Source organism: Oncorhynchus nerka, linkage group LG9a, assembly GCF_034236695.1.
Source record: "Oncorhynchus nerka isolate Pitt River linkage group LG9a, Oner_Uvic_2.0, whole genome shotgun sequence".
Lineage (NCBI taxonomy): Eukaryota > Metazoa > Chordata > Actinopteri > Salmoniformes > Salmonidae > Oncorhynchus > Oncorhynchus nerka.
The window spans coordinates 52,040,334-52,056,046 of record NC_088404.1 but is presented as its reverse complement, the minus strand read 5'-3'; the positions used below and the strand labels follow the sequence as shown (position 1 = coordinate 52,056,046).

The following is a 15,713-nucleotide window of genomic DNA, read 5'->3' as shown; positions in this document are numbered from 1 at the left end:
GAAAAAAGAAACAAGAAATATCAGAATGTGTGTGTGTTTGTGTGTGTGGTGGCTATGCACACTTGACAGTGACAGAGAGATGTAGAGACAGAATGTTGCTAAATGTTTGACTTGATATTTATCATTGGCCAGCCAGAAAAAAGGTCAATTAATTTGACAAATCCATGTTCATGGGGTCGAGCACAAGTCTACCAATATTTCTGTGATGTTTTGTAGGTCACGTAATGTCATTGTAATACAAATGTTCTCTCGGGCTAAAGATATGTATCGTGTAGTAAGTCTAGTATTATGGCGATAATATTTGTTGTGTTGCAGACGCCACAGTGACAGAGGGAGGGGAGAACTTCAGCCAGGGCCAGAGACAGCTCTTCTGTCTGGCCAGAGCCTTCGTCAGGAAGTCTAGCATCCTCATCATGGACGAAGCCACAGCCTCTATAGACATGGCCACGGTGAGACGTGTGTGTGTGTGTGGCAGGTTGGCAAAAGGATGAGATGAGGTGGAATGGGAAGGCAGAGGATGAGTTGGGAGGGGAGAGGAGAGAGTGCGAGTGGAGGAGGCTGAGGGTGGGTGAACGGAAAACGGGGAGGAGGGGAGATGTTGAGTGACAACGAGAGGATAAAGTAATTGATTCTAAAGATGAACGGGGAGAATAGAGGTATGCATTTAAGAGAACCTGAGGGGAATCAGTGGGAGGGAGGTAATGGGGCTTCCAAAATAGGGTCCTTTCACTGCAGCACGCTGGCTGCACACACACACACACGTACGCGAGCACATTCACGCACACACACTTAAATTGCCTGTCACAGTGACAGGCCTACACTGGCTCACAGTAGCGCAGCGGTAACCCTGGGGAAATGGAGCATATCTTAAATGGGAGATTGGTTTCGGTGGAAATTCTGCTGTTGATAATGTTAACTAGGGAATCATTAAACCGACAGTGAGCCTCTAACTCTTGACTCTAATAATCATGTGAACTCGCCGGTATTACTTGTGTTTAACACACACAACGTAATATAGGACATGTTTTAATGAAATAGTGAAGGCCCAAACTATTAGACTTTTTTGTTGTTGTTGTAAGTACAGTGAACCCTGTGGGTAAGAGTCATGGCTGTAAGTCTATCATGTTGTAAACGTTTCCTAGTCGTCTTCTGACTTCGTGTTTGTGCCCACAGGAAAGCATCTTACAGAAGGTGGTGATGACTGCCTTCGCTGATAGAACAGTGGTTACTATAGCAGTAAGTATCCGCTATGACCTTCGTCTTGTGTAATCCAGATGCTTGAGAGGTTGTGACATGCCCTCCCCTCCATATGTTTTTGGACAGTGAAATGCGGCTCTGTACTCTCTACCATACGACTCTGTACTCTCTACCATACGGCTCTGTACTCTCTACCATACGGCTCTGTACTCTCTGCCATACGGCTCTGTACTCTCTGCCATACGGCTCTGTACTCTCTGCCATACGGCTCTGTACTCTCTGCCATACGGCTCTGTACTCTCTGCCATACGGCTCTGTACTCTCTGCCATACGGCTCTGTACTCTCTGCCATACGGCTCTGTACTCTCTGCCATACGGCTCTGTACTCTCTGCCATACGGCTCTGTACTCTCTGCCATACGGCTCTGTACTCTCTGCCATACGGCTCTGTACTCTCTACCATACGGCTCTGTACTCTCTACCATACGGCTCTGTACTCTCTGCCATACGGCTCTGTACTCTCTGCCAAACGGCTCTGTACTCTCTGCATTACGGCTCTGTACTCTCTACCATACGGCTCTGTACTCTCTACCATACGGCTCTGTACTCTCTACCATACGGCTCTGTACTCTCTATCATACGGCTCTGTACTCTCTACCATACGGCTCTGTACTCTCTACCATACGGCTCTGTACTCTCTGCCATACGGCTCTGTACTCTCTGCCATACGGCTCTGTACTCTCTGCCATACGGCTCTGTACTCTCTGCCATACGGCTCTGTACTCTCTGCCATACGGCTCTGTACTCTCTACCATACGGCTCTGTACTCTCTACCATACGGCTCTGTACTCTCTGCCATACGGCTCTGTACTCTCTGCCAAACGGCTCTGTACTCTCTGCATTACGGCTCTGTACTCTCTACCATACGGCTCTGTACTCTCTACCATACGGCTCTGTACTCTCTACCATACGGCTCTGTACTCTCTACCATACGGCTCTGTACTCTCTATCATACGGCTCTGTACTCTCTACCATACGGCTCTGTACTCTCTACCATACGGCTCTGTACTCTCTGCCATACGGCTCTGTACTCTCTGCCATACGGCTCTGTACTCTCTGCCATACGGCTCTGTACTCTCTACCATACGGCTCTGTACTCTCTACCATACGGCTCTGTACTCTCTACCATACGGCTCTGTACTCTCTACCATACGGCTCTGTACTCTCTGCCATACGGCTCTGTACTCTCTACCATACGGCTCTGTACTCTCTGCCATACGGCTCTGTACTCTCTGCCATACGGCTCTGTACTCTCTACCATACGGCTCTGTACTCTCTACCATACGGCTCTGTACTCTCTGCCATACGGCTCTGTACTCTCTGCCATACGGCTCTGTACTCTCTACCATACGACTCTGTACTCTCTACCATACGGCTCTGTACTCTCTACCATACGGCTCTGTACTCTCTACCATACGGCTCTGTACTCTCTACCATACGGCTCTGTACTCTCTACCATTAAGGATTTGAGATCAAATGTTCCATACAAGGCGACAGTACAGAATGTCCCCTTTATTTTAGTGTATTTTCATACACATCTATTTTACCATTTAGAAATGAAAGCACTTTATGTACTTAGTCCCCCAATTGGAAGAAGTCATAAGTATTTGGACAAAGTCACTTCTAGTGTATTAAAGTAATTGGTCCTATTTTCCTGGCCCACAATGGTTGTGTTCGAGCGGATCACTTTTGTCAAGACGGTGACCGTCGTTGGTCACTGTCTTTCAAAGTGTGTTGCATTATGGGTATAAAAATTGTATCACATGTCGACTGCGTGAACTTGACCTTTAACCACAAGATTTTTGTAATGTAGTTTTTGATGAAGTCGCCTTCAAGTCGCTTTTCACCAACTGCACCATGCAGCCATCACCTGCATTGTGGGAGGCTCTATTTGGTTAGTCGTTAGGGTGTTTTGGTTTGACCCATGCGAATGTGGCCAAAGAAGTGACTGAAACCAGAACCAACTTTGCCTTGATTCTAAACACTACAGGGTATACAAATGAAATGTATATTTGAAATCGAATCAATTAATTGTACACGTTATATTTTTAGTTTGAGTGTGTGATATGGGGGTATAGAAAAGTTTTATAAACAGTAGCAGCTATGCTGATCTGAGCCATGCTGTCGGAAAACCACTAGTGTCCGACTTTCGGCGATCACAGATGCACCTCTCCCCATTTCCCTCGCCGAATTTCGTCCAGTCGTCTTCGTTAGACTTACTGCTCAAACACACCCAGTGACTACATCAAACTTGTGACTCTACAAAATTGTTGGACGCATTTACAGCTTGTTTTGGTGGTTTCGGATTGTGTTTTGCCCAATAGGAAGTGAATGGTGAATAATGTCATTTTTGTCACTTTGATTGTAAGTAACACATCTACATGTGGATTCTACCATGATTATGGATAATCATGAATGAATTGTGAATGATAAAAAATGAGAAAGTTAGAGGGACAAAAATATAAACTATATAAAGTGCTTTCATTTATTAACAGTAAAACAGGTATGAAAATACCCTCAATACCCTCAACTCATATGAAACATTTGATCTTCAATCCAAAATGGTGGATTATAGAGCCAAATTGAAAATTGTAGCTTCACTTTCCAAATGCATACGGAGGAGGGGAGTGTAGATATAGCATAGGTATAACTGGGTAGCATAGAAATATAACCGTCTTAACTGGTAGTGCAGTGCTGGAGGGCCACTGTCCTGCTGCTTAGTTTTTTTTCTATTGGACTGTATTCTGTGGGAGCAAATATGCTTTTTATTATCTTAAGTTAGAATATCAAGAGTCAAAAGTGACGACCAGGCAGCCATATATGGTGGTTTCCCATGGGAAAGGGAGATTGAGAGAGAACCCTAGGAGACATTATTTTCAGTTCTGGTGCAGAACTCTGGTCCTCGAGGAAGATAGCTAGGTACAGATGGCTCCCGATAGTGGCTAATATTTAACTTGACACAAATGGTCAAATAAAAATGAGAAAAGGCCGGGCATATAATTAAAATATTCTAAAGTGCATTCATAAATCAACTCGGCAGGTTCGGCGCTACAGAAGCCTATAGCTTGGGTCTCCAAATTGAATCCCTTTAAATTACGAGGGCATACACTTACAATTCTGAATAACGGCACAGCTATTTATAGCCTGCTACACTGTGGAAAAGGGGCCGGCAATACGTCATGTTGATATGATTTTCAGTTTGCTTCCCATATGACTGGTTTCACAAGGAAAAATCATCTAAAACAATTGCTATGTGTATTTCTAATCATATCTCTTATGAATTTATAAATGCCAGCGCATATATAATGCTGTTATTTATATTGGGGGGGGGGGGGGTAAATGCTTTTTCCACAAGAACAAGCAGGTTCGCTCGACCTCGGTTCATGATTTCCTCTCGCGTCGTGGGTAGAATTCTGAGGGAATTCACAAGTCTTCACAAGGTTTTCACACACTGTTGCTGGTATTTTGGCCGATTCCTCCATGAAGATCTCCTCTGGAGCAGTGATGTTTTGGGGCTGTTGCTGGGCAACACATACTTTCAACTCCCTCCAAAGATGTTCTATGGGGTTGAGATCTGGTGACTGGCTAGGCCACTCCAGGACCTTGAAATGCTTCTTACGAAGCCACTCCTTCGTTGCCCGGGCGGTGTGTTTGGGATCATTGTCATGCTGAAAGACCCAGCCACGTTTCATCTTCAATGCCCTTGCTGATGGAAGGAGGTTTTCACTCAAAATCTCACGATACATGGCCCCATTCATTCTTTCCTTTACATGGATCAGTCGTCCTGATCCCTTTGCAGAAAAACAGCCCCAAAGCATAATGTGTCCACCCCCATGCTTCACAGTAGGTATGGTGTTCTTTGGATGCAACTCAGCATTCTATGTCCTCCAAACACGACGAGTTGAGTTTTTACCAAAAAGTTATATTTTGGTTTCATCTGACCATATGACATTCTCCCAATCTTCTTCTGGATCATCCAAATGCTCTCTAGCAAACTTCAGACGGGCCTGGACATGTACTGGCTTAAGCATGGGGACACGTCTGGCACTGCAGGATTTGAGTCCCTGGCGGCATAGTGTGTTACTGATGGTAGGCTTTGTTATTTTGGTCCCAGCTCTCTGCAGGTCATTCACTAGATCTTCACTAGATCTTGGGGTGAGATCTTGCGTGGAGCCCCAGATCGAGGGAGATTATCAGTGGTCTTGTATGTCTTCCATTTCCTGATAATTGCTCCCACAGTTGATTTCTTCAAACCAAGCTGCTTACCTATTGCAGATTCAGTCTTCCCAGCCTGGTGCAGGTCTACAATTTTGTTTCTGGTGTCCTTTGACAGCTCTTTGGTCTTGGCCATAGTGGAGTTTGGAGTGTGACTGTTTGAGGTTGTGGACAGGTGTCTTTAATACTGATAACAAGTTCAAACAGGTGCCATTAATACAGGTAACGAGTGGAGGACAGAGGAGCCTTTTAAAGAAGAAGTTACAGGTCTGTGAGAGCCAGAAATCTTGCTTGTTTGTAGGTGACCAAATTCATTAAAAATCCTACAATGTGATTTTCTGGATTTTTTTTTCTCATTATGTCTGTCATAGTTGAAGTGTACCTATGATGAAAATTACAGGCCTCTCATCTTTTTAAGTGGGAGAACTTGCACAATTGGTGGCTGACTAAATACTTTTTTTGCCCCGCTGTATATTCGTAATCTATGTAACCCAGAATGTCAAAACACGGAAGTTGTTGAAAAGGTTTCTATTTCTTCTTAACCTAATCTGTTTATTTCTGTCTACTTGTTCTCTCTCTCTCTTTACTCAGCATCGTGTCCACACCATCCTGAAAGCAGACCTGGTGATCGTGATGAAGCGAGGGCTCATTCTAGAATACGACAGACCCCAGGCGCTGCTGGAGAAAGAGGACAGTGTCTTCGCCTCCTTCGTCAAGGCGGACAAGTGACCGATGAGAAAGAGGGGAGGACATTCCAAAGTGCAATTGTACCATGGGCTATATATTATAATTGTATTTTCTAATTCTGTATGATATTCGTAACATTAAATATGAATTCTTTGTTAATAAAAAAACAAACATAAATACTCATTGTGCAGCAGTGTTTTGCATACAGTTTAGTGACAGGAAGGTAGATTTGTGTGACCTCACACTGTACAGAGCAATGATTCGGCTGTGGAAGGCTGGGTCAGAATGACACTAATTGACTCTGGGGTTGATCTAGAAATGGGTCGCATTCCCCTGCTCAGACGTTGCATGCATCAACCAACGGTTGCGTGCCACATCATCGACTGTGCCGTCGGGCACCAGATTGCTATAACATATGTGGTTAGGTGATATGTAAAATACCTATCCAGGCATAAGCTCTGGCATGCGCCAGCAATGCCTGGGCAGAGGAACGCTCCAACAGTCAATAGTAACTGAGAAGCTTGTGAATCATGGAGTCATTCACCACTACCATAAACCGGCCTCGCACTCTCTGACATGTGAGCCCTGATTGGATGCTCGGGGGCCAGACACCCTTTTGACTCTCTAGAGCCACGTTCAATAGCCAAGCATTGTCGAACGTTGCAGATAGAAATGAAACGAATAGAGCCGACGTGATTCCTTATTCTACAGGTCAGAGATGCATGTTTGTTCTATATAGCATCTTTCTATCTGAACGTTCCAAAACGTTGCCTAGTGATGAACGCATCCCAGGTCACACACATTTCAGTCTCCTCCAAGCAATTGGTAATGTTTATGGGCGTGCCAAGGTTAATATAATGAACATGTATGGAGTCCCCTGTTTTGTTATGGAGACCCCAGCACCCATGGGCTTCCTGAAAATGTGAACCCAGGTCAGCATGGGTTTAGTGTGCAGTGAATGCGAGATTAACGTGTCAGAAACAGAAAATGTAGGACGTGAATCATAGCCTTGTAAACAGCATGAGAGGGACTGAGATTATGTATGTTTAGGCCTACTATCCGAGATAAAGAAAATAGTTTAGTGTGTTGCCTAATTATATTCTTAACAATGTATTGTCATTAGTGTTTGGGAAGATTGTCTATCATTGGGAATGTATGAATAACCTTCTAGGGTGAATTTGGAATGCATTTCCGTCTTCTGTAACCTCTTTAGACATCTATCCAACATGTTAATCCAACACATAATCTCTGAAATCCTCAAAGAGTTTCCTAATCCCACAAAAAGTGTTTTATCTTCACAGGAGGCATGACACGCCCGTTTGTGACCACTGAGTCAACCATATTTTCAGTTTGCATTTGGAAGACTGGGACAGCAGGTTCAATGAACTGGGACACCATTATTGTAGTCCTAATTGTTCCCGAATGACAATTCAATTTTGTGTGATTATCTGGGAATTTCAGAAATATATCATGTGTTGGACTAATATGTCGGATAGATGTCTGAAGAGGTTACAGAAGACAGAAATCCAAACAGTATCCCACTTTTTCTGAATTCACTCAGAAATTGTACAATACAAAATGAGCAATATATGCAGTACCAGTCAAAAGTTTGGACACACCTATTCATTCCAGGGTTTTTCTTTATTTTTTAGTATTTTCTACATTGTAGAATAATAGTGAAGACATCACAACTATGGAATCGTGTAGTAACCAGAAAAGTGTTAAACAAATCAAAATATATTTTATATTTGAGATTGTTCAAAGTAGCCACCCTTTGCCTTGATGACATATTTGCACACTTTTGGCATTCTCTCAACCAGCTTCATGAGGTAGTCACCTGGAATGCATTTCAATTAACAGGAGTGCCTTGTTAAAAGTTAATTTGGGAATTTCCTTCCTTAATGCATTTGAGCCAATCAGTTGTGTTGTGACAAGGTAGGGTTGGTATACAGAAGATAGCCCTATTTGGTAAAAGACCAAGTCCATATTATGACAAGAACAATTAAAATAAGCAAAGAGAAATTACAGTCCATCGTTAATTTTAGACATGAAGGTCAGTCAATGGGGAACATTTCAAGAACTTAGAAAGTTTCTTCATGTGCAGTCGCAAAAACCACCTAGTGCTATGATGAAACTGGCTCTCATGAGGACCACCACAGGAAAGGAAGACCCAGAGTTACCTCTGCTGCAGAGGATAAGTTCATTAGTGTTACCAGCCTCAGAAATTGCGGCCCAAATAAATGCTTCACAGAGTTCAAGTAACAGACATCTCAACATCAACTGTTCAGAGGAGACTACGTGAATCAGGCCTTCGTGGTCGAATTGTTGCAAAGAAACCACTATGAAAGGACACCAATAATAAGAAGAGACTTGCTTGGGCTAAGAAACACGAGCAATGGACATTAGACCGGTGGAAATCTGTTCTTTGGTCTGATGAGATTTTTGAGATTTGAGGTTCCAACTGCCGCGTCTTTGTGAGACGCAGAGTAGGTGAACGGATGATCTCCGCATGTGTTGTTCCCACCGTGAAGCATGGCGGAGAAGGTGTGATGTTGTCTGGTTGCTTTGCTGGTGACACTGTCAGTGATTTATTTAGAATGCCAACAGCATGGCTACCACAGAATTCTGCAGCGATATGCCATCCCATCAGGTTTGCGCTGAGTGGGACTATAATTTGTTTTTCAAAAGGACAATGACTCAACACACCTCCAGGCTGTGTAAGAACTATTTGACCAATTGAGATGGTTTGGGATGAGTTGGACTGAAAGAGTGGAGGAAAAGCAGCCAACAAGTGCTCAGCATATGTTGGAACACCTTCAAGACTGTTGGAAAAGTATTCCAGGTGAAGCTGGTTGAGAGAATGCCAAGTGTGCAAATCAGTTATCAAGGCAAAGGGTGGCTACTTTTTAAACTGATTTGTTTAACATTGATGTCTTCATTATTATTCTACAATGTAGAAAATAGTCAAAATAAACAAAATCCCTTGAATGAGTAGGTGTCCAAACTTTTGACTGGTACTGTGTGTGTATATATATATATATATATATATATATATATATATATACTGAACATAAATATAAACGTAACATGTGAAGTGTTGGTCCCATGTTTCATGAGCTGAAATAAAATATCCCAGAAATGTTCCATATGCACAATAGCTTATTTCTCTCAAATGTTGTGCACACGTGTTTACATCCCTGTTAGTGAGAATTTCTCATTTGCCAAGATAATCCATCAACCTGACAGTTGTGGCATATCAAGAAGCTGATTAAACGGCACGATCATTACGCAGGTGCACCTTGTGCTGGTGACAATAAAAGGCCATTCTAAAATGTGCAGTTTTGTCACAAAATACAAAAATGCTAGTTTTAAGGGAGTGTAAAATTGGCATGCTTGACTGCAGGAACGTCTACTAGAGCTGTTGTCAGAAAATTGAATGTCAATTTCTGACAGCTGATGAAACTGTGAGTTTGCAAAACCGAAGTTTTTCTGCACCTACTGTCAGAAACCGTCTCAAAGAAGCTCATCTGTGTGCTTCTTCGTCCTCACCAGGGTCTTGACCTGAATGCAGTTTGGTGTCGTAACCGACTGCAGTGGGCAAATGCTCACCTTTGATGGCCACTGGCCTGCTTGAGAAGTGTAGTCTTCACAGATGAATCCCAGTTTCAACTGTACCGGGCAGATGGCAGACAAGCGTGTAGGGCGTCATGTTGGTGAGCGGTTTGCTGATGTGAACAGAGTGCCCCATGGTGGCGGTGGTGTTATGATATGTGTAGGCATAAGCTATGGACAACGAACACAATTGCATTTTATCTATGGTAATTTGAATGCACAGAGATGCTGTGACAAGATCCTGAGGCCCATTGTCGTGCCATTCCTCTGCCGCAATCACCTCATGTTTCAGAATGACCATGCACGGCCCCGTGTCTCAAGGATCTGTACACAATTCCTGGAAGCTGAAAATGTCCCAGTTGTTCCATGGACTGCATACTCACCAGGCATGTTACCCATTGAGCATGTTTGGGATGCTCTGGATCGACGTATACACGAGCGTGTTCCAGTTCTCGCCAATATCCAGCAACTTTGCACAACCATTGAAGAGGAGTGGGAAAACTTTCCACAGGCCACAATCAACAGCCTGTTCAACTTTATGCAAAGGAGATTTGTCAGTCTGCATGAAGCAAGTGGTGGTCACACCAGATACTGACTGGTTTTCTGATCCATGCCCCTACTTTCCTTTTTTAAAGGTATACTATATATACACAAAAGTCAAATTAGTGGATTAGTTCCTTCAAATTAGTGGATTCGCTGACAGGTGTATAAAATCTAGCACACAGCCATGCAATCTCCATAGAGCAAAATTGGCAGTAGAATGGCCTTACTGAAGAGCTCAGTGACTTTCAACGTGGCACCGTCATAGGATGCCACCTTTCCATTAAGTCAGCTCTTGAAATTTCTGCCCTGCTAGAGCTGCCCCAGTCAACTTTAGGTGCTGTTATTATGAAGTGGAAACGTCTAAAAGCAAAAACAGCTCAGCCACAATGTGGTAGGCCACCCAAGCTCACAGAACGGGGCTGAAGAGTGCTGAGCGTGTAGCACGTAAAAATCGTCCTTCCTCGGTTACATTGCTCACGACCGAGTTCCAAACTGCCTCTGGAAGCAACGTCAGCACAAGAACTGTTCGTCAGGAGCTTCATGAAATGTGTTTCCATGGCCGAGCTGGTGCACACAAGCCTAAGATCACCATGCGCAATGCCAAGCGTCAGCTGGAATGATGTAAAGCTTGCCACCATTGGACTCTGGATCAGTGGAAACGTGTTTTCCGGACTAATGAATCCAGTTATCATTTTTAGATAAAACTATACTAAATATAATCATGTCACCAAATTATTGATTAAAACACACTATTTTGCAAAGAAGGTTTACAGCAATCTCAACAGCACTCTGTAGGGTAGCACCATGGTGTAGCCGGAGGACAGCTAGCTTCCGTCCTCCTCTGGGTACATGGACTACAATACAAAACCTAGGAGGCGCATGGTTCTCACCCCCTTCCATAGACTTACACATTAATTATGACAACTTCCAGAAGACATCCTATCAGAGCTCTTGCAGCATGACTGACATGTTCTCCACCCAATCAAAGGATCAGAGAATGAATCTAGTACTGAAAGCTAGCAAGCACTGCAGTGCATACAATGTGGTGAGCTGACTCAAAGAGAGAGAAAGACAGTAGTTGGAACAGTTTTGAACAAATTAATTTCTTCCAAAATGGAGAAGCAAGAGAGAAATTGTCATTATTGTTTTTTAAACTTTCAGTTTTACTTACTTAGCTAGCAAATGCAGCTAGCTAGTTTAGCCTACTGAAAACCCCTGCACAAACAGATGCTATGTTAGCTAGCTGGCTATGACTTTCCAACACAACACTGGTACTCTTCCAAGTCAAGATAAGCTTTAGCTTTGTTTAGTGTAGTACTACAAAAACCAGACCCCTTGCGATAGGGTTCCCTAATGTAAACTGGATCTTTCCTCCATTGGAAAAGCCTATAAGACTGTCCCACTGTAGCTACTCCATGTTTTTTTAGGAAGCTATGGTTGGTAAAGCAGGACAACTAAAAAGCTTCCTGTTTGAAGCTTGCTCTGCCCCCCGCTGTGATGTCACACCAATCTGCACGGGTTTATTTAGTAACAATAGTTTTGACTTCCTGTCGTCAGACCAATAAATAAACGCGTCAGGATTAAACTGGCCCAGTTTATATGATTTGCCACTCTTTCTGAATTGACCCTATGTAACAACGTTCCAGAAATAAACTATTGGAGTTAATAAACAATTTAACTAAATTAAATTAATTTATCCCTAGAGGGAAATGCCACCAGCATAATCCAGGCATGGAGATAATGTCTCATATTAGCCTACAGATGGAGTCATGTGTAAAGAAAGAACGGTTTGTTCTGCCTAAACGCCTTCCCAACTCGAGCTCTCGTTTCCTAAACCTGCCTGCCTCGTCCAAATGATGGACCGGGGGTAGTTTTATCACCACTGCTGTTGCGGGTTATCTACCATTTTATCGGTAGGAATGAACATTAATCGCGGGACAAGCGCGCCAGACCAGTGCGTCAATTGGGACGGTTGGCTACTATCGAGTTGCTGTTGCGTGACTGACAGCGGCAGCTGAATGCAGAATCTTCTCATGGGACCTGGGCGGCTATGGTGGTGCGCCTGCCTGATCTGGAACGGGGCAATGTGAAGAGCTCACATACTTTTAGAAACTAGATGACAGAGCAACACTCTTCCTCTGGCAGCTGCGGTCATTCGGGATGAGAACTGTCACGGGCGGTCGCCTTCTGTTAGGGGACGCACATGAGAACAGGAAATTAGCCTATATATTTTAATCAAGAGGAGGTAGCTAATCTGCTTAATCATTGGCAAGTGGTCCCGCGGTGAATAGTAGGCTATGGGATCACTATGTTGTCCCGAAAAGGACTGGTCCCTGACGACTACTTGCTGACCCGCTTGGCTGAGGATGTCCAGCAGCCTAAATTCAAGGGGAAAGCGCGGAAGGCTCGGTTCGTTGCCAAAAATGGAACTTGTAATGTGGCCCACACGAACATTCGCGAACAAGGACGGTTCCTACAGGATGTTTTCACCACTTTAGTGGATCTAAAATGGCTTCACACACTTATAATTTTCACCATGTCGTTTCTATGCAGCTGGCTGCTGTTTGCGATGGCGTGGTGGCTCATTGCCTTTGCACACGGCGACCTGGATCAAAAAGGTGACGACTTTGTCCCTTGCGTAACGGACATCCACTCCTTCTCCTCCGCTTTCCTTTTCTCCATAGAGGTGCAGGTGACCATCGGGTTCGGTGGACGCATGGTCACAGAGGAATGCTTGTCCGCCATAGTGGTCCTCATCATTCAGAACATCGTGGGCTTGCTGATTAACGCCATCATGCTGGGGTGTATATTTATGAAGACGGCCCAGGCGAACCGGCGCGCCGAGACGCTGATCTTCAGCAAGCACGCTGTCATTTCCATCCGAAATAACAGGCTCTGCTTTATGATCCGTTTAGGGGACCTGAGGAAGAGCATGATAATCAGCGCCACCGTGCGGATGCAGGTGGTAAGGCGTAGCACCACTCCGGAGGGCGAGGTGGTCCCTCTGGACCAGATAGACATTCACATGGACAACCCCGTGGGGACTAACGGTATTTTCCTGGTGGCCCCTCTTATCATATGTCACATTATCAACAAAGACAGCCCGCTCTATGAGCTGTCACCAGCGGACTTACAAAAGAATGACATCGAGGTGATAGTGGTGCTGGAGGGGGTGGTGGAGACCACGGGGATAACCACCCAGGCCCGGACATCCTACCTGTCCGAGGAGATACTGTGGGGGCAGCGCTTTGTGCCCACTATAACCGAGGAAGAGGGCACGTACGCGGTAGACTACTCCAAATTCGGTAACGCGATTAGAGTACCGACACCCAGCTGCAGTGCCAAGAAACTGGATGAGGACGGAGGCATCGCCAGGTTTAAGCTGCACGAGCACTCCACCCCGCGGCCGTCGGTGAGAAGGCGGCAACTCTCACTGCGCATGAAGCGTCAAAGCACCATCAGCCCACTAGCCTAAATAGACAACTTTAATAAAAGGAGTGGATAGTGCCAATGCATTTTGTATATGAAAGAGATTTTTATTACCAGTATCATTTTCATGGATATTTTTGTAATGTTACAGAAATGCTGTTTATTATGTCCAATGATGTTCTGATTCTGGGACCCACAAGGTGTGCATGCGTGTTCTAGCCCAGTATACACCTTCAACCAAGGACTATATGTTTAAATTAATCCCGTGTTGGGCTAGAACAAAACCCTGCACACCCTGTGGGTATTAAGTCAGGACCAGGATTAAGTATGGTAGCCTAATAGCCATGTGCCCCTACATACTGCAATGTTAAATGTACTATATTACCTGAAAGCATTAGGTGATTTTAGGGGCCTGAACATCCTGCCTTTCTATCAATCCCAGAACATGCACGTATCAAATACCTTATACTCAGGGTGCTCAATGAAAACATATGAATGACGGAACGCAGTTTGATAGATGTGTAACATTATACAAAGCTATGCAATTATCCAGTTTGAAGGCACAGGCCAGCGTGTGTGTGTAGTAGACTGGTGCCCAACACTCCTCCCGGACAACTGGGCTCCTTGCAGGCTTTTCATCTGACCCTGCATGAAAACAATAGCAGACACTGTAGCCCTCGAGGACTTGACCAGCGCTGACCTACATAATGATGCTCTTGTATGGTAAAAACATATTGTCTTATGCAAAGCTTGACATGGAAATAAAGGAATGCCTGTTGACATGTACTGTACAGTATGTGTGTGTTTGCGTGGATGATATGCAGAGGAGAACTTCCTTGTGAAGTTACTATGCCACACATCTACTTAGTCATCATCATCATCACGTTGACAGAAGACAACATGAGACCGAGCGGCATTTGTCTTTTATTCGATTATTATCCGCAGAGTTTAAAATATTAAATTGCTTTTAACTTAGTTAATTAAAATACATAAAAATGAAAGCCAGAACTGAACCACCCTGCAAAAAAAAATATATATAATAAATAAACTATAAACCCAAATCCTCCTTGATACAGAGGCTATGTCTGACGGATTCAGCTTGCCACTCTCTGTACAGTGAAGTTGAAGCAGACTGTGCATTTGTCTATACATGTGTAAGGATGCCATTATTTTTCATGAACTAGTTTCATCTTTGATAATAATAATAAAAATAAAAAAAGTACATTTGAAAGGGAAAATATAAACCAAAGGGGGGGAATATCGTTAAAGAGACTGTGGGGCTTGTTCCACAATACAGAACAGCAAACGGACCAACCCCACACGTATCCTCTCTCCTCCCTTCTCTTTGGGCGTGCAGACATAACCAATGTCTTTGTCTTTCTCCTGTGCTGCTGCCGCTGTACCGTACCCACAGCAAACAGCTCTGTTCCCTGGGGAAGAGGTCTCCACTCCCCCCTGTACTCAAATAATGGGAACCCGTTTGTCTTGTTGTAACATGTCCGGTCAGATTAAATATCTAATATACAGTCTTCTTCTCTATCTCCCTGCTTGTGTGGCAGTGCCACCCTGTCTATACTGCCCTCTATGGGTGGCCACTGGGATGGAGCTGTTAAAGAGAGGTACATCAGGTGATGACCTGACTAGAGTAATACCAGAATGACAACTGTAATATTTAAGGGACTGAGAGAAGTTTTGTGGACAGAGAGAAAGAGAAAAATAGAATACTTCTCTCTGGCAGCAGTGACTTGTGTTCTCTCAGGTCCTGAGTAGGGAAGCACTTGAATCATCCCAAGATTAACAACCCAAACAGTGATTGGCTAGTATTGCCCACCAGGCAGTTACATGGCGGCTCCCTATAGGCCAGCGTAGTGACCGTTCCCCTTCCCACCACTAAGGGGGAGCAAAGAGCCAACGCGATAATAGAGTCGCCTTTCCTCCACACAATAACAACACTGTACAAATAGTATGTTC

The 15,713-nt window shown here is 44.1% G+C and overlaps 2 protein-coding genes across 2 annotated transcripts in view; both read left to right on the top strand.

Moving 5' to 3' along the window:
• LOC115134487 (ATP-binding cassette, sub-family C (CFTR/MRP), member 8) overlaps positions 1-6,337 on the top strand; it is a 136,563-nt gene extending 130,226 nt beyond the window's left edge. The window contains 3 exon segments of the mRNA XM_065022678.1: positions 316-449; positions 1,174-1,236; positions 6,063-6,337. Coding sequence (XP_064878750.1) covers positions 316-449; positions 1,174-1,236; positions 6,063-6,200 — 335 coding nt within the window. The 3' untranslated portion in view covers positions 6,201-6,337.
• Positions 6,338-12,079: 5,742 nt separating this feature from the next.
• Positions 12,080-14,755, top strand: LOC115134485 (ATP-sensitive inward rectifier potassium channel 11-like). Its single transcript, XM_029668505.2, has one exon. It carries the CDS (start codon positions 12,622-12,624, stop codon positions 13,786-13,788), a length of 1,167 nt encoding a protein of 388 aa, XP_029524365.1. The 5' UTR covers positions 12,080-12,621; the 3' UTR covers positions 13,789-14,755.
• Positions 14,756-15,713: the final 958 nt, after the last annotated feature.